The sequence below is a fragment of the Vombatus ursinus genome, unplaced genomic scaffold (genome assembly GCF_900497805.2).
Source record: "Vombatus ursinus unplaced genomic scaffold, bare-nosed wombat genome assembly UNPS02009205.1, whole genome shotgun sequence".
In the NCBI taxonomy this organism is placed as follows: Eukaryota; Metazoa; Chordata; class Mammalia; order Diprotodontia; family Vombatidae; genus Vombatus; species Vombatus ursinus.
Genome location: NW_020948983.1, coordinates 29,273,178 through 29,297,593, shown reverse-complemented (window position 1 = coordinate 29,297,593; position 24,416 = coordinate 29,273,178). Strand labels below are relative to the sequence as shown.

At 40.8% G+C, this 24,416-nt stretch overlaps 1 protein-coding gene across 2 annotated transcripts in view; it reads right to left on the bottom strand.

The window, feature by feature from the left end:
• LOC114035509 (AP-3 complex subunit sigma-2) overlaps positions 1-22,905 on the bottom strand; it is a 69,086-nt gene extending 46,181 nt beyond the window's left edge. The window contains exons 1-5 of one of the 2 annotated variants that reach the window (XM_027851658.1): positions 22,769-22,905; positions 18,016-18,091; positions 11,979-12,111; positions 3,801-4,007; positions 3,150-3,313 (exon numbers count right to left, since the gene is read on the bottom strand). In XM_027851658.1, the coding sequence (XP_027707459.1) occupies positions 3,150-3,313; positions 3,801-4,007; positions 11,979-12,111; positions 18,016-18,091; positions 22,769-22,860 (672 nt within the window). In that variant the 5' untranslated portion in view covers positions 22,861-22,905. The remainder of the gene's footprint in view (positions 1-3,149; positions 3,314-3,800; positions 4,008-11,978; positions 12,112-18,015; positions 18,092-22,768) is intronic. The other variant, XM_027851657.1, reaches the window with a different exon arrangement.
• Between the last annotated feature and the right edge of the window lie 1,511 nt (positions 22,906-24,416).

The following is a 24,416-nucleotide window of genomic DNA, read 5'->3' as shown; positions in this document are numbered from 1 at the left end:
ACCAAAGGGCATGGCATTACCACCTGCCCTGCTGCTGCTCCCTATGGACCACGGTGCCTTTCCATCTGACTTGAAGCTGAAACCTCCTAGATATACAGTCTTCTCCTATTAGAATGGGGGCTTCATGACAGCAGAGACTTTTCTATATTAAAATAATGCTTTGCACATAGTAATAGCCTCATAAACGCTGTTTATCCATTCATGCCATGGAACATCTGGCCCTAGGAAGTGGCCCAGTGGTTCTCACCTCTTTAAAATCTGTAATTTGCTTATTTTTTAATAGTTTTATCAGCTGGGAAATTCTCAGTATAGAAACTCTCTCCATCAACTGTAACATACCACCTTAGAAAGGTGAGAAATGACTTGCCCAAGGTCACATAGCCATTATGCCTCAGAAGCAAGCCCTGGAAACAGATCTGATTCCAGGGTTTACTCTTCTAAACCAATTCACTAGGACAAAATACAGCAAATACCATATAACCTGACTGCCACTACAAAAATAAATAATAATTTTGTGATTCATCTGCCTGGAAAAATAATCCACTGTTGTGGTTACTTTTCATTAAATATTCAATTGAGAATTTGAAAAAAATGTAAACTCAAATCTTCAGTGAAAAATACACATAAAAAAAGGAAAATCTGTGAATATGTCCTGCAGACCAATTAAAACTGATATTTTCAATGAATATGAGGAATTCAAAGAAAGATGGAAGGAGTTGGAGGGAGGTTGACTGAATAAGTAAATAAAATTAGGGTAAATAAAATTAGGGGCAGCTAGGTGGCGCAGTGGATAAAGCACCAGCCCTGAAGTCAGGAGGACCTGAGTTCAAATCTGGCCTCAGACCAAACACTTGACACTTACTAACTGTGTGACTCTGGGCAAGTCACTCAACACCAAATGCCTAAAAATAAAAAATTAAAAAAAAAAACAATAAATAAATAAAATTATCATACCCCATTTAAAATAAATGATAAAATGTCCTATTACCTCAGCCAGATAAGAACACATCAAAAACAAATAATCATAAGCTTTAGACTAAAAAAAGAAAAAAATTCCTTAAGCAACTAGTTGTGTTTTTTTTAATTATCTTTATTTTCCAGATGAAGAAATTGAGGCTGAGAGATAAAATGACTTGTTCAGAGTCACACAGCGACTAAGTTTCTAAGGGATGATTTAAACTCAGGCTTTCCTAACACTAAACCCAACACTCTACCTAATACACTATCTAGCTGCCTCTAATGTATAATATGCATATTCACATTATACCAAAATACTTCATTAAGACAAGGATCTTAGAATTTATAAAGAATTTAGTGGTAAGGGGCAGCCAGGTGGCCCAGTGGATAGAGCACCAGCCCTGAAGTCAGGAGGACCTGAGTTCAAATCTGGCCTCTGTGTGACGCTGGGCAAGTCACTTAACCTCAATTGCCTAAAAAAAATAAAAAGAAAAAAAAAGAATTTAGTGGTAATAGGAGATGAGACTGGATTGAATTTGGGAAATGTTATGGTGCTTTCAAAACTGGTCAACTAGGTTGCACAGAACTGTTTTCTGATTAGCTGAGGAAACTTGGTAATGCCCCCTGGGGTTTATATAAAACCAGGGATCTAACTGAGAACCCTAATAGTTGGAACATAAAGAAGAGAGTCTTCCATCTAAACCCTCCAGAAGGAATCAGTTGGAGGGGAGGAGGAGAGCTTTACAGCCTCAGTCTCTATCTGCTTTCTCCCTTTCCACCAAGGGACTTTATGAACTTCTTCTTGTCTTTCCATTAATATCCTAATGGTGCGCCTGGAACAGCTGATGACAGAATTTGCATCAGGAGGCAAGGAAAACCAGATTCAAGACTGTCCAAAAAGCCCAACAGAAAACTGTAACACGTCCAATGTTACCTCCCTGAAATCAACTAGATTCAATTCAATTCAATAAACATATTTTAAGCACCTATTATGTGCCAGGCACTGTGCTAAGCACTAGAGATACAAAAAGAGGTATAAGACAGTCCCTGCCTTCAAGGAGTTTATAATCTAACAGGGAAGACAACATGCAAACAAATATATCAAAGCAAGCTACATACAGGATAAATAGGAGTTAATTAATAGAGGGAAGGCACTAGAATTAAGGAGGGTTGGGAAAGATTTCCTGTAGGAGGTGGGATTTTAGTTGAGACTTAAAGAACAATCTTTCATGTCCCTTCCAAATCTGAGCATCTATGATTCTGTGAAATATTTTAGTCAAAAAAAATTTTTTTATTATTGATACTCATCTACACCCCAGCACCTAGCTGACTGCCTGACTTTGAGTTGGTGCCTAATAAATGCATGCTGACTAACTGATTAAACAACATGCAACAAAAATGCTTTCAAGAATAAGGAATTATTTTTGTTGACAGACTTAAAGCTGAAAACTTTGCAGACCCTGGTTCCACTTGCAACTCTGCAGACTTTGGGTAAGCTGTGGAGTTGAGGTAGGAAGGGGAGAGGGAGGAAAGGAGACAAACCAGGGGGCTTAGGGTAGCACCTGATGCTTAAGGTTAACCGTTTGGGTTCGCTTTATAAAAAACTTATGCAGTGTCATTCATCACATTATTCAATGAGTTTCATATAGTAGCAAGCCTGTGTGTGTGTGTGTGTGTGTGTGTGTGTGTTTAAACAATGAGGAAAGTCCCTCCACCATTAAAGATCAACTACTGTTCTGAAACTCATAGCCCAAAAGAATTGTTCAGGGTACTAAGAAGTTAAGGGATCTGTCCAGGATCACAAAGCCTAAGCCCAGGTCATTCTGACTCCAAGGACTTCCCTCTATCCACTCCTCAATACTGCCTCTTCTAGAGATGGATCACCACAAAGTGATTAATTCCACTGTATGCTATAACCACAGTTCAAACTAAAAAATAGGAAAGTCCCTCCTCACCAACCTCACTATACCTTGAAGAAATCAGAGGTGCTTTGTACATTATGATGTGATTAATATATCAATGTTTGTTAAATTCAATTTGGATTCTGTCAGCTGCTAACTCTCTCCAAAACGGCACAGAAGAACTAACAAGCTGGGATTTAAATGGAAAACACTCTTCCTTGTCTCCACCCCCATCTCTCACCCTCAACTTGAAGACTCACCACAAGGGGTCAAGAAGCATTCCCAACTTACCCATTCGTCATCCTCTGCCCCATCCCCTTGGCCTCGCATCTCTGATCCTGCTGCTTCTGAAGATTTCTGTGCCATGATATTGTCAGTCCAGGATGCACCTGTCTGTCCATCACCAGCAAAATTACACTTGGTCACTGTTCCAGCCTCAAGTTTTGCTAGCGAGCCTAAAAAAAGAAAGGGTTAGAATAAGTACTATCAATGGGGAGGAAAAAAAAAAGATTCTTTTCCATTGATGAGAGCTGGTTCCATTCTCAAAAAGTCAATCAAATTAGGGTTGAGTAAGCCCCCAAGCCCACAACTTCCTACCATGGATACGTTCAGTGTGTAAATACCAACTTGGGTACTAGATGGTAATTCTTAGATCCATTACACAAATCTCATAATACCATGACATGTCACCCAAAAGAGTTTGTGAGAACCCTCTGGGGACTAAGGGCTCCCAAAGGATTTGTCATGAAATTTAAAAATGTCCCATGAAATGTCCACAGAAAAATATCTGCTGGGCTTCCGTGAGTACTGAGGAAGGATGGAGTGGCCTAGAGGTGAGGACCATGAGAACCCCTCCATTCACGTAACCAAGATGTGAGGGGAGACGAGCAGTGAGAAAACTGGTAAGCCAAGGGGGCTTTGAGAAAAGAAATTACCACTCACCTATGAAAGGACTATCGCCCTGGGTTTTTAGACGAATTTCTGCACCCAGCTCCAGCTCAATCTTCTCCATCTCAACCTCTGGAATCCAAAATGCCAGTGTCTGGTCTGGAGTGTGGCTTCCTGTCATCTCAAGCAGCTCTGGCTTTTCCACGAGCTCCCTCAACTCCATGGGCGAGAGTCTGTCTGTGTCACCTTTGGCTTCCACCTCTGACCACCAGAACAAACAAGATTCTGTTAGAGGCCTGGAACTTCCAGACAAAGCAAGAACAAGATCCCTGTGGAATCCAGGAGCAAACAGAAGCCCTTCTTCCTCACCTAATGATCTAGCCTGATTCTGCTTTCTGTTCGGAGGTCTTTCCAGGAGTAATCTGACAGCTTCTTCTTATTGTTAGGATCTTAAAACCCTCAAATCCCAGGGATTACATTTTATCTGTTTTATCAGAAACTCTCAGATATTTAAGGAGAAAAGACTTATTCTGATATTGAATGTATTTTTATGAGGCAGCTGGACCCCAATAGTATGCAGGAGTGTGGTATAACGGTTAGAGTGATGATTTGGAGTCAGGAACCCAGCCTCAGACACTTCCTAGCTGTGTGACCTGGCCAGGCACTTAATTTCTGCCTACCTTAGTTTTCTCATCTGTATAATGGATATAATAATAGAACCCACCTCCCAAGGCTGTTGTAAGGATCAAATGAAATAATATTTATAAAGTACTTTGCAAACCTTAAAGCATTATATAAATGTGAGGAGGAGGAGGAGGAGGCAGCAGCTAGGTGCCGCAGTAGATAGAGTGCCGGGCCTAAAATCAGGAAGACTCATCTTCCTGAGTTCAAATACAGCCTCAGACACTTACTAACTATATAACTATATAACTCCTGCTTGCCACAGCTTCCTCATCTGTAAAATGAGCTGGAGAAAGAAATGGCAAAACATCTAAGTATCTAAGAAAAACCCAAAAGGGTCACAAAGAGTAGAACAAGACTGAAAAATGACTGAACAACAACAGTAGAGGCAGTACTAGGAGCAGCAGCAGTAGCAGCAAGCAGTATGTATTAGAGAGGGAAGATACTGGGGTCTAGGAGGGCCAGCGAAGCCGCTGCTACACTAATCCAGGTTTGATGTGATAAAAACCTAGAGTGCAAATGGAAAGAAAATGTAGGTAAGGTATATATTTAAGAGGGTGAAGTAGAGAAGATCCCACGTTCTAGCCCACCCACAAGTGCTCACTGAATACCAATTACGTACCCATTGTTATGCTAAAGACAATGGAACTGTGGAAACAGCATATGACAAAATCTTTGCTCTCAAGAAGCTTATAATCTATTTAGTGAAATAAAACTACTAATATGTGGACCAATGAAATGCCATAGGGAGGTGGGATGTGTGTGTATGTATATAGGTATGTATGTATACATATACCTAATATAAAAGACAAACGTATATATGTCTACACACCCCCCCCCAATAAAATAGACAAAAGGAAACTACCACAATAGTAATAGTAGTAGCAGCAGCAGTAGTGTTGGTGGTGGTAGTAATATAGATAGATAACTATACATATACCTATTTACATATATGCACACATGCACATATACATATGTGTGTACACACACACATACATATGTAACAGCTCCCTTAAGCAGATGAAATCTCAAAATTACACACATTGAGAATTGGAAGGGACCTCAGTGGCTATCTGGTTCAGTCCATAAGTAAAATCCATAAGAACTAGACCTAATCAAATATGTACAAAAGAAATCCATGCTGGAGGGGGCACAACTTTAAAAACAGTCAAAGGTCAATTGTCAAGATATTCTAAAGAGGGAAAGATTCCAAAAGAGTTGAAAAGATCACATTTAGTACCATGACCCAACAAAAAGGTGACTAGGAAGAAATCCATGACTCCTGACCCATATGTGCTTTATAAAAGCTTTTAGATAGGGCCAGCTAGGTAGTACAGTGGATAGAGCTCTGGCTTTGGAGTCAGGAGGATCTGAGTTCAAATTTGACCTCAGACACTTGATACTCACTAGCTGTGTGACCCTGGGCAACTCACTTAACCTTGACTGCCTCACCAAAAAAGGAAAAAAAAAGCTTTCAGAGGCACCTACACGCATACTGATGGCATCCTTCATGAAAACATGAGAAGGAAATAGGTAAGTTTTTGCAGATGACTTTCTAATGCACAAACATGTTCGAAGTCATACTGAGAGGTGTAGGGAATATGCCTACTCTGTCCATTTTTTGTTACAAAAAAACCATTTGAACGAGTAGAACAAAACAGAGCCTCAAATGCTCTCTTAAAAGGAGGTGTCTTCCACATGTGTTAGTATCACACAGATTCTATGATGGATAGAACTTTCAGTGATCTGCTGAGGTTCACCATGAAGTGAGACATAAAACAGACATTTGTCCAATAAAAGTATTAGCCAAGGTCATGGAATTAGATAGTCCTCATGGTGTATTGGAAAAAGCACTATACTAAGTCAGGAAAATACGAGTTCAAACCCTGCTTCTAACACTAACTAGCTGTGTTAGTATGGGCAAACCTTAGTTTCCTCATCTACAAAATGGGGGTATTAAGATCCATAGTAACTTGGAGGGATTTTGTGAAGATCACGTCCTTTCAAGCACTATATAAAGGTCAGTTATTATTGTCATAAAGGAAGATAAAAGATGAAGTCACTATTTAAGGCAAAGTTCTTCAGATGTTCCTTTTTGTATAAAATATTGCACTGATCTGCAACAACACCTAAATTTTCTAAATGAGGACCATAGCTGCTTTAAAAAACAAAAACAAACATAGCTTAGCCATTTGTACCACAAATAAAGTAGAGGAAAAATACAGATTGCCCAGATATACGACTTTCAGCTGGACTGGTAGCACACTGTTGGGTCTCCAGTCCCATGGGTATGTGTATCTTGGACAACCACTACAGTTAGACAATGAGCTGGGCCCACAACCGAACAGGAGGAGGAGAACATGGGGCTGGAATGAATTTGGGAAATTAGATTGTACTTTCAATTATTCCAAATGCCTCACTGACACAAAAGCCCATCCATTTAGTCAACATCATAATTCTTCTGGTGATGGGGCAGACGATGATGATGAGATATATATATATAGATAATCTAATGGATAGAGTAACAGGACTGGAGTCAAGAAGACCCAAGTTCAAATCCAACTTCAAGACACTTCCTAGCTATGTATATGTACCAGTAAGACCCTGGGCAAGTCACTTAACCTCTGTTTGCCTTACTTTCCTTACCTGAAAAATGGGGATAATAATAGCACCGACCTCCCAGGGTTGTTGTGAGGATCAAATGAGATATTTGTAAAGTGCTTACTTAGCACAGTGTCTAGTACACAGTAGGTGCTATATAAATGATAGTGATGATGACAATGATGTCAATATGGCAGTGAATTATGGCATACCATGATCTCAGAAGAGTCAAAAACTGCAGGTGACCCTTAAACCCAACAAATTGGCAAAGGCTGAAATATGCAAGATGGATAGGGCTATGGAAAAATAGGCGTGCTAATTCACAGTGGAGGCATGAATTAGTCTATTTCCAAAAGCATTATGAAATCACATAATAAAAGTTACACAATTGTTCATATCTTTCAACCCAGTTATTCATTAAGAGGTTTCTACTCCAGGGAGGTCAAATGACAACAAGAAAGACATTATCTTTATACAAGTTTCCAAAGAAGCACTATTCATAAGAGCAAAAAGCTGGGGACAAACTGTGCACCCAGTGCCTAGAGAGTAAATGAATAAATTGTGGCGTATGAATGAAATGGAGTATTCTTGGAATGACAAATATGAAGGATTCAGAGAAATGTGGGAACACTTCTATGAAATGATACAGAAAGTAGATGCAAAGGACACTTCATATGGACTGCAACTACATAAATGAAGACGAACTCAAACAGCAACAGAATTCAGGCTACAACAATGCTCAGTGTTGTAGTACTTTGTATGAATTAAAGGGCACAAGCATTTTTCTCTTTTAACAAATGGTCATTACAAAAGCAAATGGTAATTTACACCATTTAGAGTAACAATTCCTCTTTTGTGCTCCTCAGCTGAATTTTTGATGGGGGTTATACTTTGTTTTTGGTTTATTTGTCTTTCGGATTAAAACAAAATTTATCAACTAATTTTTTTTTTCACCTATCCCAAAGGCCAGTGGACAGACACACAAGTAGGCTGAAGAATGGTATCAATGATGACTTTCAAGTGAAGAGTAGCATAAACGTATTCTCAGGGGAGTAGTAAAAGAGATGGTTTAGGGGCAGCTAGGTGGCACAGTGGATCGAGCACCGGCCCTGGATTCAGGAGGACCTGAGTTCAAATCCGACCTCAGACACATAACACTCACTAGCTGTGTGACTGGGCAAGTCACTTAACCCCATTGCCTAGCCAAAAAAAAAATTGAAAAATAAATTAAAAAATTTTTTTAAAAAAGAGATGGTTTAGTCACATAGCAAAAGTGAGGGATAAGAGAGGGCGTATGTGCTATACAGATAACTCTGAAATAGCTAAAGAGTCAGAGGAGGGTCTCCAGTGCATTGGGTAGGTCCTCCATGGAAATTTACAGAAAGACGTGGGCAAGAATCCCACAGGATAAGATGGTGCGGTTGGGCCACAATGTGCGCAATGGTGGGAGTAATCATACTGTCGAGCTTGCAGAGCCATCAAAAGTCTAAGTAAGTGCTAAACTGTCTGTTGTACACTATGCCTGCCATAGTTTAGACAAAGGTGGCATCAAGGAAGACCTGGAGTAGTCAGGAAAGGTTTCCTGGATGAGACAGGACTGGATGTAGGCCCTGAAGGATGGACAAGATTTCACTAGGGGAATGGGAGCAAGAATGGTATCCAAGGCAAGGATGGATAATATGAATGAAATCATGGAAACAGCAATAAGCACGGTGTGTCTGTGAGAGGCCAGCCTCACTAAAGCTGACAGTGGAAGCTAAAAATACTTGGAAACATCGTAAAGTTGGATTGGAAGGGCAGGGACATGTTTCATTTTTATCTTTTTTTCAAAGCAACCTTGACATCTCTCTCCATTTGTTATTTACATTTATTAGTAAATTTTAACCCTAATATAGGATTGTGACCATATCTTAGCCTTTACAGAGTGGTAATCTATCCTAGGAGCAAATGAGATAATTGCAAAGCGGTTAGCATAGTGCCTGGCACATAGTAGGTCATCATCATTATTACTATTATTACTAGGATACTCCATGAGTCAGGGACTAACTCTGGAATGAAGCCTAGTTTCTTGCTGCCCAAACCTATGGCTAATCCAATGAGCCACACTCCCTATTCCCCTATTCTTATATCTGTTAGGCAGTAAAATTAATCTAAATGGGTCTATATTTTTCTCATCTATGCAAATCCCATGGGAGATCAGGGTCAGGAGAACTAAAGATTGATTGGATGACCTACCCCATTCAGCTTCATCTTTGTAGCGGAGTAAGGATAGCAAAAAAGGTGAGAGGAAAATAAGTAGACCAGTTGTCATACGGTCAGACCGCACCCATCATGCCTAACATCGCATTAGATGTCTCTTGTATTGGCAGGTTATCCCTGCCTCAGAGATGGAAGCTCTAGATATCCTGAGGGAAAAGAAAGGATACGGGGCAGCGAAAGGAGATGAATCCCCCTCCTTTCAAGTGATTGTCTCTCAGGGGCTTGGCTGGGACCCCTTCACAAACTAGACTGGTTCGCCACCTGACAGAATCGGCTTGCTCTTTTATTCATAGACCTAGAGGTGTTTCTGATTCTCTCAGCCAGTCACAATTATTTCCTGTGTGGCATCATCTATTTTTAACCCAATGATCAAAGCACTTTACTCTGCTCAAACTGATTAAGCAATTAAAAGTTAACACTTTTAATTGATTCAGTTAGATTGCCTCAGATTTCTTTTGTTGTTGTTTGGTCCTGTCTGAGTCTTCTTCACCCCATTTGGGGTTTTCTTAGCAAAGATACTGCAATGGTTTGCCATTCCTTCTCCAGCTCATTTTACAGATGAGGAAACTGAGGCAAGCAGGCTTAAATGACGAGCCCTGAGTCACACAGCTGTTAAATGTCTGAGGCCAGATTTAAACTCAGAAAGATGAGTCTTCCTGACTTCAGGCATGGCACTCTGTGCACTACGGCGCCACCTAGCCACCCATATTAATTGGATTAATATAATCACCCCCTCCCCTTACAATTGTATTTCCCCTTCCTCAAATAACTCATACACTTACACACACACACACACTCACACAAACGTTCTGGGGGAGATATCTGTGATTTCATCACTGCATGAGATTCCCAGAAAACTTTCCATACCCATTGCTAGTCAGCATTGAATCTTTGAGAGTCGCTTGGGCTTCTTAGAGGTGAAATGATTGCCTCAGGGTTACACACAACCAGTCTATGTTTGAGAGAGTCTTGAACCCAAGTCCTGAAGACCTGACTCTGAGGCTTGTTATTTATTGACTACAGTGCCTCATATGTTTTTTTTTCTTGTTAGCCGAATATATTTCTTTTTTTTTTCTTGTTTTTTTTTCATTATTTTTTTTGTGTGTTTTTGTTTTTTCACGGAACACTGTTTGCCGTAGAGGAAACTGGCATTGCAGTCTGTGGGCACACTGGCAATTTCACACAGACCAGTAACATGTTCATCCTTTAGTGCACAAAACCCTAATGGCACATACTCTATTAACACACTCAGGACATTGCTAAGCCTTTCTTTCCCTGGTTTTTTTCTTTTAATCATTTTTTTTCAATAAACATTTTCAAGGTCTGCCCTAAAGAAGGCCACTGGCTCTCAGCTAGACAAGGACAGTTGAGAATGGTTGGCGCACACCTGGATGTCACCTCCTAGATGGCATCTATTTTTTTTTTCCAACTTGATTTTATTAAAAAAATAAAAAAAAATGCTCCAACTCTCAGTTTACAAGGCATACAAAATCTCTAAAAGGCAAACACGAGATCAAAGTGCTGAGGTACAAAAACACCTGAGGTAGTTTTTTGTTTTGTTTTGTTTTTTCCTTTAAATATTTTTTGTTTTTGTTTTTTCAATTTGCAATTTCTATGCCATGGGCCAACAACCTCTGGTAATTTTCTTTTTTTGTTTTTTCCCCACTTGTTTTTGATTTGTTTGTAAGAAAGAACATTACTTCCCCACACATTGGTGGCTACCTCATATATTTTTTTGGGGGGGGCTAGGCAATGGGGTTAAGTGACTTGCCCAGAGTCACACACCTAGTAAGTGTTATATGTCTGAGGCTGGATTTGAACTCAGGTCCTCCTGACTCCAGGGCCAGTGCTCTATCCACTGCACCACTTAGCTGCCCCCTAATGCCTCATATTTTGAGAAGAAAATGGAAAGGAAAAAAAACCAAACATGTTTCTCCCACTTAATTTTGTGTCTCCCCTCTTTTCCCCTGTGAAGAGTACTGACTGAAGACTTTTCTCCAAATGGAACTCATTTTTCCCCTGCCAACATGGATAAAGGGCAATATTACAGAATCAGTCAGCCTGCTTGATAGTGTCTAGAATAGAAAAAGAGGATAGGTAGTCAGTATTTTCTCCTCTATGCCACCCATCTATCTGCTTCTCTTATTTATTTGGACTTGGAGGATAAGACTGGCAGGTTAACCAATGTGCCCCCAACCCTGCAGGGACCCCCAACCAAGTTATAGCTTAGGCTGCAAAAGCTTTCAGATGGTGTGTTTAGTCATGTCTGACTTTTCAAGACACGATTTGGGTCTTCTTGGCAAAGATAATGGAGCAATTAGCCATTTCTTTCTCCAATTCATTTTATAGTTGAGGAAACTGAGACAAACAAGATTAAGTGACTTGCCCAAGGCCACACAGCTAGTAAGTGTCTGAGGTTAGATTTGAACTGACAAAGATGAATTTTCCTGACTAGAGGCCTGAAGCTCTATCCACTGAGCTCCAGTTTTTCAAGACTGATTTAATCCTAAGATGAAACTTCCAAGGTGTGAAGAAATCTGGAAGCAAGGGAAAAGAAAGACAAGGCTGGCAGAAGGGACAATGATAAGGAAAGCCTAGGGGAGGTGGAGTGTGAAAGGAAAGAGAGCTACAGAGAATAAGATAGAACAGATGTGGATGCTCTGACAGCCTGGAATTGTATGAGATACCTACTATATGAGGACATGAGGAAGCCCGTGTTCACTTTCCTGGTGTTGCTGAAGTTTGGTTCTATCTCATTCCCCTTGGAGTCAAATTTGCGGCGATGGATGCGACTGGGTCTGATGTACAGCACATAGTAACGCTCCTAAAGTCAAGCAGAGAAAAATTAAAACAGGTTTCCCTTCTTTGTCCTACCTGCTTCTGGGGAATGGCTTGCCCCATCAACATTTTCCGCCTTCTCTCTGTCCAATCAGTCTATCACAACTGCCCACCCATTGTTGTGTGCCACATCTAGTACCCAGTTCTAACGATCAGAGCCAGGAGGAAACAGTCCATCATGGCTCTGGAACTCTGACCCTATAAACTCTGATCCTCCTGCTGCTATAATTCTGATAAGCAGGGTTAGACTGTATATGAACCAGAGCTGGAACTAATCTGGGATGACCAGGGCAATGCCCCAAATGGTGACAAAGGAAGAGGGACTGTTTCCTCCCACCTGTGCAATACCTGCTATGAACAGGTGTCACTCCCTTGCCTGGCCCAGGATGCCATACCCCACCTCAAGATTTCATGACTTTCACACACCTTCTCCTAGGACTGCCTCCTGAGGTTTTTGTGCTGCCTGGCCGCACCCTATTCCCAGTCACTAGACCACTGAATACCAGCACAGCATCAGAGAGGAGAGGGATCGTTGAATTGAGAATCAGAAAAAAACTGGTACCTGGCACATAGCATGTGCTTAACAGATGCTAATTCACTGAGTGACAGCTTGGCTAATGTTATGCTCCCCCCACCCCAGGACCCATGGTAAACTATTACTCTTTGGTAAAATGACAGTAATGCAAAAAAAAAAAAAACAAAAAAAAAAAACTTTTTTATTGTTGCTGGAACAAAGAATTGGAAACAAAACGGATGCTTATCTATTGAGGAATGGCTGGAAAATGATAATATACAAATGTAACAGAATATTATTGCACCAGAGACAGATTCACAGAAAACCTGAAAACTCTTATGAACTGATACAGAGTAAAGTGAACAGAATCAGAAGAACAATTTTGACAATGACTAGAACAATGTAAAGGAAAACAACTTTGAAAGATTTCAGAACTCCGATTAAAGCCACGACCAATCATGATTCCAGAAAATTGATGATAAAGCATGCTTGTCTCCTCTTAATAATAATAGCTAACATTTATATAGCACTTACTACTTGCCAGGCACTGTGCTAAGTGCTTTATAATTACTATCACATTTAATCCTCACAACAACCCTGTGAGGTAGCTGCTATTATTATCTCTATTTTACAGGTGAATGAGGTTAAGTGACTTGCCTAGGGTCATACAGTTAGTTAGTGTCTGAGGCTAGATTTGAACTCAGGTCTTTTTGACTCCAGGCTCTGTGCTCTACTCACTGTACCAGGTGATAGACTGGAGGTGTGGAATGGGACATCTATTTTCAGAAACAGTTACAAAAAAAAATTACCAGGTCAAAGAGAAAATACTGCAAGCAGCCAGAAAGAAACAATTTAAATATCACGGAACCACAGTCAGGATTACACAGGACCTTGCAGCTTCCACATTAAAAGACCGTAGGGCAAGGAATATGATATTCCGAAAGGCAAAGGAGCTTGAATTACAACCAAGGATCTTGGATTACAACTACTCAGTGAAAATGAGCATGATCTTTCAGGGAAGGAGATTGATATTCAACGAAATAGTGGACTTCCAAACATTCCTGATAAAAAGGCCAGAGCTCAACAGAAAATTTGATCTTCAAATACAAGACTCAAGAGAGACATAAAAAGGTAAATGAGATAGAAAGAAACAACATGTTATTAATAAGAGAATTACAAGTGTCATCTTCCCTTGTAGGGAAGATGACACTTGTAACTCTTGAGAACTGTATTATTATTACTCCATGTTAAAGGGGTATACATAAAGGGGGTGGGTATAAATTGACTTTGATGTAATGATAAAAAAAATCTAATCAAGTGGGTTAAATGGACCCAAGTAGGTGGATTAATCTGATGTAACTAAGAAAATGTACTGAGAAAAAAGGAAAGGAGGAGACAGACAAGGGTAAATTACATTACAGGAAAAGGCATAAAAACCTATTACAGCAGAGGGAAAGAAGAGAGGGAGATGAGCATTGTTTGAACCTTACTTTCATTAGATTTGGCTCAAGAAGGGAATGACATAATCAGTTAGGTATAGAAATCTAACTTGCCATATAGGCAGAAGGAGGGAAAAGAGGAAAGAAAAGGGAGAGGGGATAGAAGGGAGGGAAGAAGGAGAAAGGGTAAAAGAGAGGGAGCTAACAGAAGGGAGGCGAGACTGAGGGAGGCAGTGGTCAAAAGCAAAATACTAGTGAGGAGGGAAAAGGAGAAAGGAAAAAGAAAAACATAAACAGGCAGGGAAAATGATAGAGAGAAAGACACAGATAGTAATCATAACTGTGAATGTGATATATGAATGTAATGGAATACTATTGTGCTATAAGAAATGATGAACAGGCAGACTTCAGCAAAACCTGGAAAGACTTGTATGGTCTGATGCTGAGTGAAGTGAGCAGAACCGGGAGAATGTTATACACAGTAACTGCCACATTGTGCAATGACTAGTGTTGATAGACTTAGCCCTTCTCAGCAATATAAGGATCTAAGACATCTCCAAAGGTCTCATGATGGAAAATGTTATCCACATCTAAAGAAAGAACTATGGAGTTTGAATGCAGATCGAAGCATGCTATTTGTTATTTTTTTTTCTTCTGTTGTGCTTTGTTTCCTCTTTCTGGTGGTTCCTCCTATTGCTTCTAATTCTTACTTACAACATCACTAAAGTGAAAATATATTTAATAGGAATGTATACATATAGCCTATATCAGATTGCACACCGTGTTGGGGAGGGAAGTGGGGAAGGAGAGGGAGAAAAATTTAAAACTCAAAAGCTTATGGAAGTGATTGTTGATAAATCAAAATAAATTAATTAAAATTAAAAAAAGGAAAAAAATGAAAGTAATCATACTTATACTACCTACCTCAAAGAGTGGTTGGGAGGAAAGAGCTTTGCAAATTGAAAAACATTACAGAATGCAGGGTTAATGTGTCATACCCTTGGCTGGCTCCCAAAGTACCATTACAGATACAGGGAATAGGACAAGGAAAAAAGATATACGACATGTGTGGGTTTCCAGAAAACGGCTTACCAAATTCATCAATGACAATAAACGTCCCTGTAGTTTATAGATGAACCTTAGATATTATCTAATTTACCTTCATTCATTTGAGAAATTCGGAAATTGAAGACCAGAGTGGTGACCTGATTTGCCTAACATCACACGGCTAGTTAGGACACCTAGGTGCTACCCCTGGAGCTGCCACTCATAATGATGCTAGCCCCAAGCTGAAGAGGCACCTATCACACCTATCATACCTTGGGAGGCACCTATCACAGGCTGCCTTCCCTTTTGATCATTTCTGCATCCTCTGTGCTATTGAACTGTAAGCCTGACACATATCAGACAATAAACTTTTTTTTTTAAATGAATGAAAACTGAAAAACTATCAAGTTAGGTAGCCATAGTTATTTCTTACAATGCTTGTAAAGACTCTGAAATAAAGAATCTTAACCCACTGTTGTCTAAGGAATTTAACAGAGAAGTGACTAGTACTAAGCACTCACTGTGAAAGAGTAGAGAATAAGAAACTCCTTATGGAGAGTTGGCAAATCATCAGAATACAAGTTCATTACAGAAATGGGCAGGAGAAAGCACGTTCTCTTTCAAGTTTAGGGCTGGTCAGAGTCTCCTTTTATCAAACTCTGATCCCTTCTTTTTTATTACTAATGTGTTCATCACTAAGGCCCTGAGACATGGGAACAGAAAACTACATCTGTCAATGGATAACAGGAAATGATGACAGACTTATTAGAAGGGATGTTTACTATAATGCCAAAAGGATCTGCGATTAATTTTTTCCACCAACTTTGATCATAACCTTTCTGCAGCATACTATAGTCTTTAAGAATTAGTGTGACCCCAAAACTAAGAAACCTGCTATCAAGGTGCAAATAAGTTTCTCTGAACTTTGTTGGTCCTCAGACAACAGATCTATATAGCTACAGTAAAGATGTACTACTCTGATGTAGGTGGAGGTAACCCTACCACTGCTTAAATGAACTTGCCTCAGGTGTCAAAATTCCTAGTTACTGCTCTGATCTAATCTGACTTTGGTTTCATCATCACTTGCCCCTCAGACCAGTACTTGGTGTATATGGGCTCACTAGCTATCCCAAACCAATTAAAATACTACAGACTACAATAACAACAAAAGAGAAGAAATCCCAAAGCCAAAAAGAGAAGGAATGATGGCCTTAAAGCCACACTGGGCCACTTAGTCTCAAATGAACTCTTTACAAGCACTCAATCAATTGCCTCACCAAATAGTCTATCAGAGCCAAGTAATCTCTGTTACACCTGGCCTGTATCACAAAAAAAATGGCCTATTGATGCATCCCAAACAACTTATAAACCAGGGATCATCGACTTCCTAGTATCTTTATTTATATTTAGTTTTTATTTATTAAGTATTTAATTTAACATTTATACTGAGATATTTATGGTTACTTAAGTTACTTAGTTTAAATAACCTTACATATTCCAGGATAAATTGACATATGTGTGTGTGTATGTATGGGTGTGTGTGTGTATATGTGTGTATGTGTATACACACACACACATATATGAAATTTTATAGTATGTGATATATAATATATTATATATAAACACATCATTAACCATAATTATATATGATCATATTGTAATATGTAATTCTACAGAGAGAGAATCAGTTATAATTTTTGTATACTACGCTTATTAGTTCCTTTGGGGATTTGCTGTGGACTTTTCTTTGGTGTGTGTTGCTGATGATAGTATTCCTTTTATTTCTCCCTTGCAATTACTTAAAAGTCTCCATGGAAAATACAGATTTGTCCATGTTAGGAAAAGTAGGAAAAACAGGTTAGTATGAAAAGGGACAAACTGAATGTCTGTCCTGGGTCTCATGCTCTGTGTGGGCGCTTTAAGGTGTTCTATGCTTCATTTGGGCTTGGAATCTCCTTTATAATGTCCTGGGGTTTCATACTGCTAGAAGTAATAATATAATTACTACATGTAGAGACAGTTGGCTCCTTATCAATTACTAGGGCCCTAAAGTAGATTTTTTTTTTGTTTTTGCTTTTTTTTTGGTGAGGCAATCAGAGTTAAGTGACTTGCCCAGGGTCACACGGCTAATGTCAAATGTCTGAGGCCGGATTTGAACCCAGGTCCTCCTGACTATAAGGCTGAAGCTCTATTCACTGCGCCACCTAGCTGCTCCAAAGTGTATTTTTTTGGAACACATTTTTATTGATATCTTCTGTTTTTACATCATCTCTTTCTAACTGCATCCCTCCTAGAGAGCTGTCCTTTATAATAAAGAATGAAAAAAATCTGATCTGGCTGTGTTCTGGCCGTGGAAACACCTGGGTTCAAATCCTGCCTTGGACATATTTTCATATACATACATATACACACATAAACATATATATACACATATATGTGTACATGTGTGCGTGTGAATGCATGTATATAGCACCTGGAGTCAGGAAGTGTTGAGTTCAAATGGATTTTTAAATGATTTGAGATCCAGTCTCAGACACTTGCTAGTTGTGTAACCCTGGGCAAGTATCTTAACTTTTATCTACCTCAGTTTCCTCAACTATAAAATGAGGATAGTAATAGCACCTACCTCACAGAGTTGTTGTGAGAGTAAAACAAGATGATATTTGTAAAGCATTTAGCACAATGCCTGACATATAGTAGGTGCTTAATAACTGCTTATTCCCCCTTCCCTAAATATCTCAATATAAATGTTGGCCCAATCAGCTGCTGCCCCCAAGTGGCATATTATGTGCTCATATGTGCCTCCCTCTCCACATGGCCTGAATCTCCCAAAGGCTTTTCCAGTTCATGTTGCACAGACTCCCCCTGCTCAAGAGTACTACATGCTCACCTTTTTGCCATTGGCATCTGAGATGTTATGACGAGAGACATCAACCAGGTTTCCCTCCAGAAGGATACCATTTCCCCTGGTAAAGAGAAGACAAGGTGAGATCAGCCTAGCTGTAAGTCCTTAAGATGGAGCCATAAGATGAAAACTCTAAGTCACAAGCCATACTGACACAGAGCTGTAACCTATGTCATCCATGTCTACCCTTGTTACCCAGGACCAAAGAAAAACTATACAGAATGAAAAATGCCTCTTCTATTTACAATGCGTTCACTCTTCCAAAGATTTCAGAGGCAAATGATATCAATAGCTGAGATGTGTATTTTGCTTTAAAGCTTGAAAAAGATTTGATATGCATTAAGCCATTAGACCATAAGGAAGGAGCAAAAAAAAAAGGTAGACACAGCCCAGTTAACCACTTGTAACCACTTGTCCATTTGTAAATCTCCAACAGGCAGCTGGTGATGGGGACTAGAGCTGAGGAGAGGGAAGAGGGCTCATGAAGATCTGGGAATCATCTTCATGTGGATCACATAAACACACACATAAGGGGCAGAATGGTGGCAGAGCAGAGGGTTATTGTTGACTGTTTAGTCAGGTCCAACTTTCATGACCCCATTTGGGGTTTTCTTGGCAAAGATACTGGAGTGGTTTGCCATTTCCTTTTCCAGCTCATTTTAGAGGAGGAAACTGAGGCAAATATGGTTAGGTGACACGCCCAGGATCACACAGCTAATAAGTGTCTGAGGCCAGATTCGAACTCAGAAAGATGAATCTTCCCAGTGCTCTACCCACTGTGTCACCTCAGTGCCCCAAAGGAGAAGGCAGAAAGCCCTAATTCTTAGGCTTTTAAGATAGAGAAAAGCTTTTTCCAGGGCTCAACCAATCTTGATTGCCTGGTCACCAGAGCAGTGCCTGGCATTTTGAGGAAAATGTTTTCCTCAAACTACAGGATTGTACTTCATTCTTCCCACTTACATTTCTTCTCAGTCATGCATATTTAAATTATACTAATGATGTAACATGAAAAGGCTGTGCTGCTGGATGGATGCCCGGAGCAACGTGAGCTCAGCCCTGACTTCACCTACAGTAGCTCCAGTGTGGGTTTCCATTAAGTCCCGTACTTCGAGGAAAGGAGATATATGGCAAAGAGGTTATTGGCTACCAGGGTTTGGGCACTCTCCCAGTTACCCAGGAAATAATCTAATCAGATACTGTGAATCTCCCCCAAACTGAGTCTGTAGAAGGTGGCCTAGCCTCTACAATAGCTATTATTCAATCTACTATCTGTCCTAACTGTGGTGTCAACTTGTACACAGGCGAAGGGTTGTAACACACTCCATTAGGAAGATGCCCCAAATAAGTCAAATGAGCTTCCACAGGGGCAGCTAGGTGGTATAGTGGATAGTGCACCAGCCCTAGAATCAGGAGGACCTGAGTTCAAATCCAGACTCAGATACTTACTAGCTGTGTGATTCCTGGCAAGTCACTTAACCCCCAAGTCTTTCCTCTGTTTTAAATTGACTTTTCCCTTCCTGGTCACACTCTCTACAAGTCTTTGCTTTTCCTTTATCTCCTGATGTTATGCCTTCTCAAGCTGAGAAGCAGTGGATTATGGCAAAAGCTCACTGCCTTTCTCCACAACCACCACCACTCCTTTTATTTTTTTTCCTTAAAAGCTGAAAAACAATACATTCCCAAGTTTTAGGGCTGGCTCCTAGACCCATGAAAAATTTGTCAAGCCCTGGTTTAGTCAATGACTACATTGTCTACATCCCCTCTAAGACTAAAACTTCTTGAGAAACAGACCCGTTCTCTAGTTTAACCAGGTTAACATCTAGGACCAAATTGCACAAACTCAGCACTCTGTACAAAATCAAGAGAGTACAATGTTAATACTGTTACAATACTTTGTATCTTGGCAGCGATTAACAGGACATTCACTATCCCAGTGGGAAGCCAGCACAAGTCGCCAGAGGAGGTATGGTCTGCACTGGGGAAATATTAAGCAATTAATAGGGTGTTAGACTGACAGTCAGGTGCCTTTTTGGAGCTCCCCTCCAAATTCTTGCTGAGAGATGTACTGAAAGTTATTTTGCTTCTCTGTAATTTGGCTTCCCCATCTGTCAAAGCAAAAAATAATTCAGACCCAGCTTACCCGGGAGTGCTGGATTGTTTTGTTCTTTAAAATACTTAAATCAGCCTCCTCAGTGCCAGAGTGATGCAAAGCAGAACAAACACAGTTTGACTAGAGCTCATACCACTGCAGTGGGTATGAACTAGTGCCCTTTGATCAAGGCAGGGGAATCACCCAAAACAGATGATGCCAGAGGTATTTTGTTTCCATTAAATTTTAAATAATTCCTCTGGGGTGCCAATCTTTCCATAAATCTCCCCTCCTTCTCACAAAGTCTAGTTAGAAGCGGGAAGGGAGCACAGTGGGGAAAGAAGGCTTGTTCTGCATAAAATATTCACAAAAGGTCAAATTTTGCCTAAATTTGACCTTGCATGGGGAGGGGGAGGGGGCGGGCGCCGGGGAAAGGCCTACAAGTGATGCAAGTTAAATTTCAAGTGCTTTAAAAAAAAAAACAACCTGAACTGTTAGTGACCAAGAGCTAGAAATCTACTTAATGTCAAAATAAGAGCAATTTAATGTAGTGTAGTTGGAAGAACTGTGTTCAAATCATACCAGAGACATTATCTGGGCTACCAGAGCTATTATCACCATTAAAGGGGCAGTCACATGGGAAGATCAGAAAACTCAAATCTATCATGAATTAATAAATTTTCCTAATATAGTTACTCTATGGGTGCTAGCAAAATGCTAAGCTTAAATAGAATGTAAGCTTTGAAGTCAGGAATTATTTTTCCTATTGTCCGGGATACCCATTACACTAGTGTAATTATACCCAGTGTAATGATTTGATTTAGTTTTAGGTAATTGTCTGAGGCACTGAGAGACCAATCAGTCAATCAACAAGCATTTAACCTTAATAAATAAACTGGCCACCCAGTTGGAGCCAAAGAATACAAAGAAAAAGGAAAAGCAGTCTCTGTCCTCCAGGTACTTACACTCCAATTGGAGAGACAGGTGTACAGATAGGTATATACAGTGTGGATGGAAGGTAGCCTTAGAAAGTTAGTAGCTGGGGGTTGAACTGAGTCTTGGACAGAGTGAGGGAGTCTAAGGCAGAAGTAAAGGTGGTCTCCTGAGGATTGTAGGCAATTCAAAGGCACAAGAGAGCCGATGAGTTTCCTTCCTGAGGAAGAGGAAGTAGGCCAGTATGATAAGATTGAAGAAGAATAACGTGCAGCCTGGAGGCCAGGTTATAAAGAACTTTGGAAATACCAAACAAGAAATAATAGGGAGCCACTGGGGTTTATTGAGTAGAGCAGTGACATGGTCAGACCTACACTTTAGGAAAATCAGTTGGCAACTCTATGGAAAAAGATGTGTGCAGAGTGATGTGAAGCAGGGACACACGTCAGGAGGCTATTACAAAAGACCAGGTGAGAGGAGATGAGGGCCTGGACTAAGGTTTCCAATCTGGAAAATGGGAAGAAAGTGGAACCCTCCAACTAACAGGGAAGAAGTTTGGAAGAGGGGTAGGTTTTGGCAAGCAAATAAAGAATTTGGTTTTGGACACGCTGAGTTTGGGATGCCCATTCTATGGTCATATGATTATTAAGCTGTAGGATTTGACCCCAGAGCTTCCCAACTCTAAGACTGGCCTGTTTTCTATTGCTGAAGCCAGAGCTCCTCAGACCTTAGGCACAGTAGGTACTTAATAAATGCTTTCAAAATGAATGCTAAACATAGAAACAAAATAAGGTTGCTGTCCATGGCAGCCTTGCCACTGTTCCCTGTGACCCTGGCCCATTTATTGTGCCTTTTCTGCTCCTCAAGATTGTACTGGTATAAGAATGGTCCCATTAAATATCCTGAAAGGAGAGTGCTGTGAACGATGGGGCATTATTGAGCCTGGAAAGGGAAAGAATTTGGGACTTGGTCTCTAGATATTTGGCATGAGTCCCCAGACTTCCACTGCCCTCCAAGAGTCAGTTTTGGGGCAGTTTGATGGCCCTGGAATCAGGAGGACCTGAGGTCAAATCTCACTAGCAGTGTGAACTTGGGCAAGTCACTTAATCCCGATTGCCTCCAAAAATAAAATAAAATAAAATAAGAGCCAAATTTCTCATTCGTAACTTGGGGATACCTGCACCACTCCACCGAAACGGACTGAGGTGAGGACAGCCTCTGTACCTTAAAGGATTGTGTAAATGTGAATATTAGGGGGAACCAGAGCCCTCGAAGGGGGCTACCACTCAGGAGAAAGGAGATGCACGGGATCCGAGCAGTGGCATCCCAGACTCCAGATCTTGCGCACATTTCAGTTAACCCAGGTAGATTACAGCACGCTTGGGAGTCCGGTCCTTAGCCAGGATGGATTTAACATTGCTTGGGCGCTTTAACCACTAAAAATCATTTTTTTTTCCAAAGAAGGAAAGCAGTACAGCAAAGCTGAGGCACCCTCTGTCCCAATGCAATGACCTTGACCACTCCTCCCAAGCCCCCTTCTTCCCCACCCTCATTCAGCTGGGAGGAAAGGGGCCGAAAGCCAAAAGGATAGAGAGGGGCAGCAGAGGTCCCGCCCCGTCCCCGTCTCTGGGCCAGGGAAAGACTCGGGGTGCAGAGATCCCGGAGAACAGCCGCCCGAGCCCCAAGCGCAGGACGGAGCCCAGACGGGAGCCCTACCGCTGGTACGCAGCCGGGTGCCAAGAGCCGGGCAGCCGAGTGCTGTGCACCGCCTTGTTCCGGAGGGCGCTGTCGTGATAGATGCGGCTCATCGGGATAGAGGATGGGATTGAGTTGGAATGATTTTGCAACTACTTCCTCCCTGGGACGGGACGACGGAATGCTTGAGATGGGGGGTGATGAAGACGTAGGGAGGTGCCGGAGGATAGGTAAGAGCAGACAAGTCTCAACTTTCAGGACACACGGAGATCAAACTCCCGCCAGTGCAGCCCAGCCCAGTCCTCGAGGCCAGCTCTGGGAGATCACGGTCTATCCCTTCCCTACGCCCCAAAACTCTTCTCCTCGCTGTTTCTGCGGAATGGTATGGTCCAGGCCTCTCCTTTCCAAGATTGGGCTTTAAAGGAATAGAGCTCTTCCTAAAAGAGCTGTGCAGTGTACCTTCTTCCCTGAAGGGGCGCAATACTGAGCCCCGAATAGAGTCGCTGACTGTGAGGGAAGGACAACACGATTAGTGTGTATTTACAAGTAATAAAGTAAACGAAGTAATAAAAAATCGTGAATCAAGAGCAGAAAACAGCCCCGTGGATAGAGCACCGGCCATGGAGTCAGGAGGACCTGAGTGCAAATACGGCCTCAGACGCATAACAGTTACTAGCAGTGTGACCCTGGGCAAGTCACTTAACCCCATTGCCTAGCCCCCCCCCCCAAAAAAGAATGAGTATATCTCAAAAGAGAGGACAAGGAGAACTGATCTCATAAAGCACCTTTACCTTAGAGGTAGAGGATGTGATGGCTATATCTCAAAAGAAGTTGTCACATGTTGCCTGCCATTGAACTCAGCTGCTTCTGAGCATATGGTATACTTTTTAAAAAAAATTTTTGTTAAAGAACCAGGAGAAACCAAGCCATCTTCCCAAAATAGAAGGAAACCTGAATTGGACTTCGAGGCAAAAGGCATGAGTTTCCCTGGCTCTGCCACTAACTAACAGTGTATGACTATAACTAAACTTCTTAATCTCTGGGCCTAGATTTTCTTATATTAAAATTACAAAGTTGAACCTCTAAGGGCCCTTCCAGTTCTAAATTCTATCATCTCTCACTACCTGAGCTTGGGCAAGTCAAGTCACTTCACTTTCCAGGCCTAGAATTTCCTTCCCTTTAAAATGGGAGAGTTACATGGTTTTCCCCTTTTGTTCTGATTCTTCTTTCACAATATGACTAATGTGGAAATATGTTCAATATGATTATACATATATAGCCTATATCAGATTGCATGCCATCCTGGGGAGAGAAAGGAGGGGAAAATTTAGAACTCAAAATCTAAAACAGTGAATGTTGAAAACTAAAACAAATTTAATTAACTAATTAATAAATAAAATGAGAGATTTAGACTAGATGCTTTCTAAAGACACTAGAAGTTCTGAAATCCCATGATTCCAAGTATTGTTCTGGAGGGATGCATTCTTAGCCTGGGGCTCTTGTCAGACCTCTTAATCATTTGGGAAAGGACACAAACTTCCTTCCTCAGTTTAGTCTACAAATATTTCAACAGATTCATGATTTGATCAATGTGGGTACTCCCTCAATTCAGTTAAGCAAGCACTTCCTAAATCTCTCAATTCACCCAGATCACAACTTCCTACTTGCC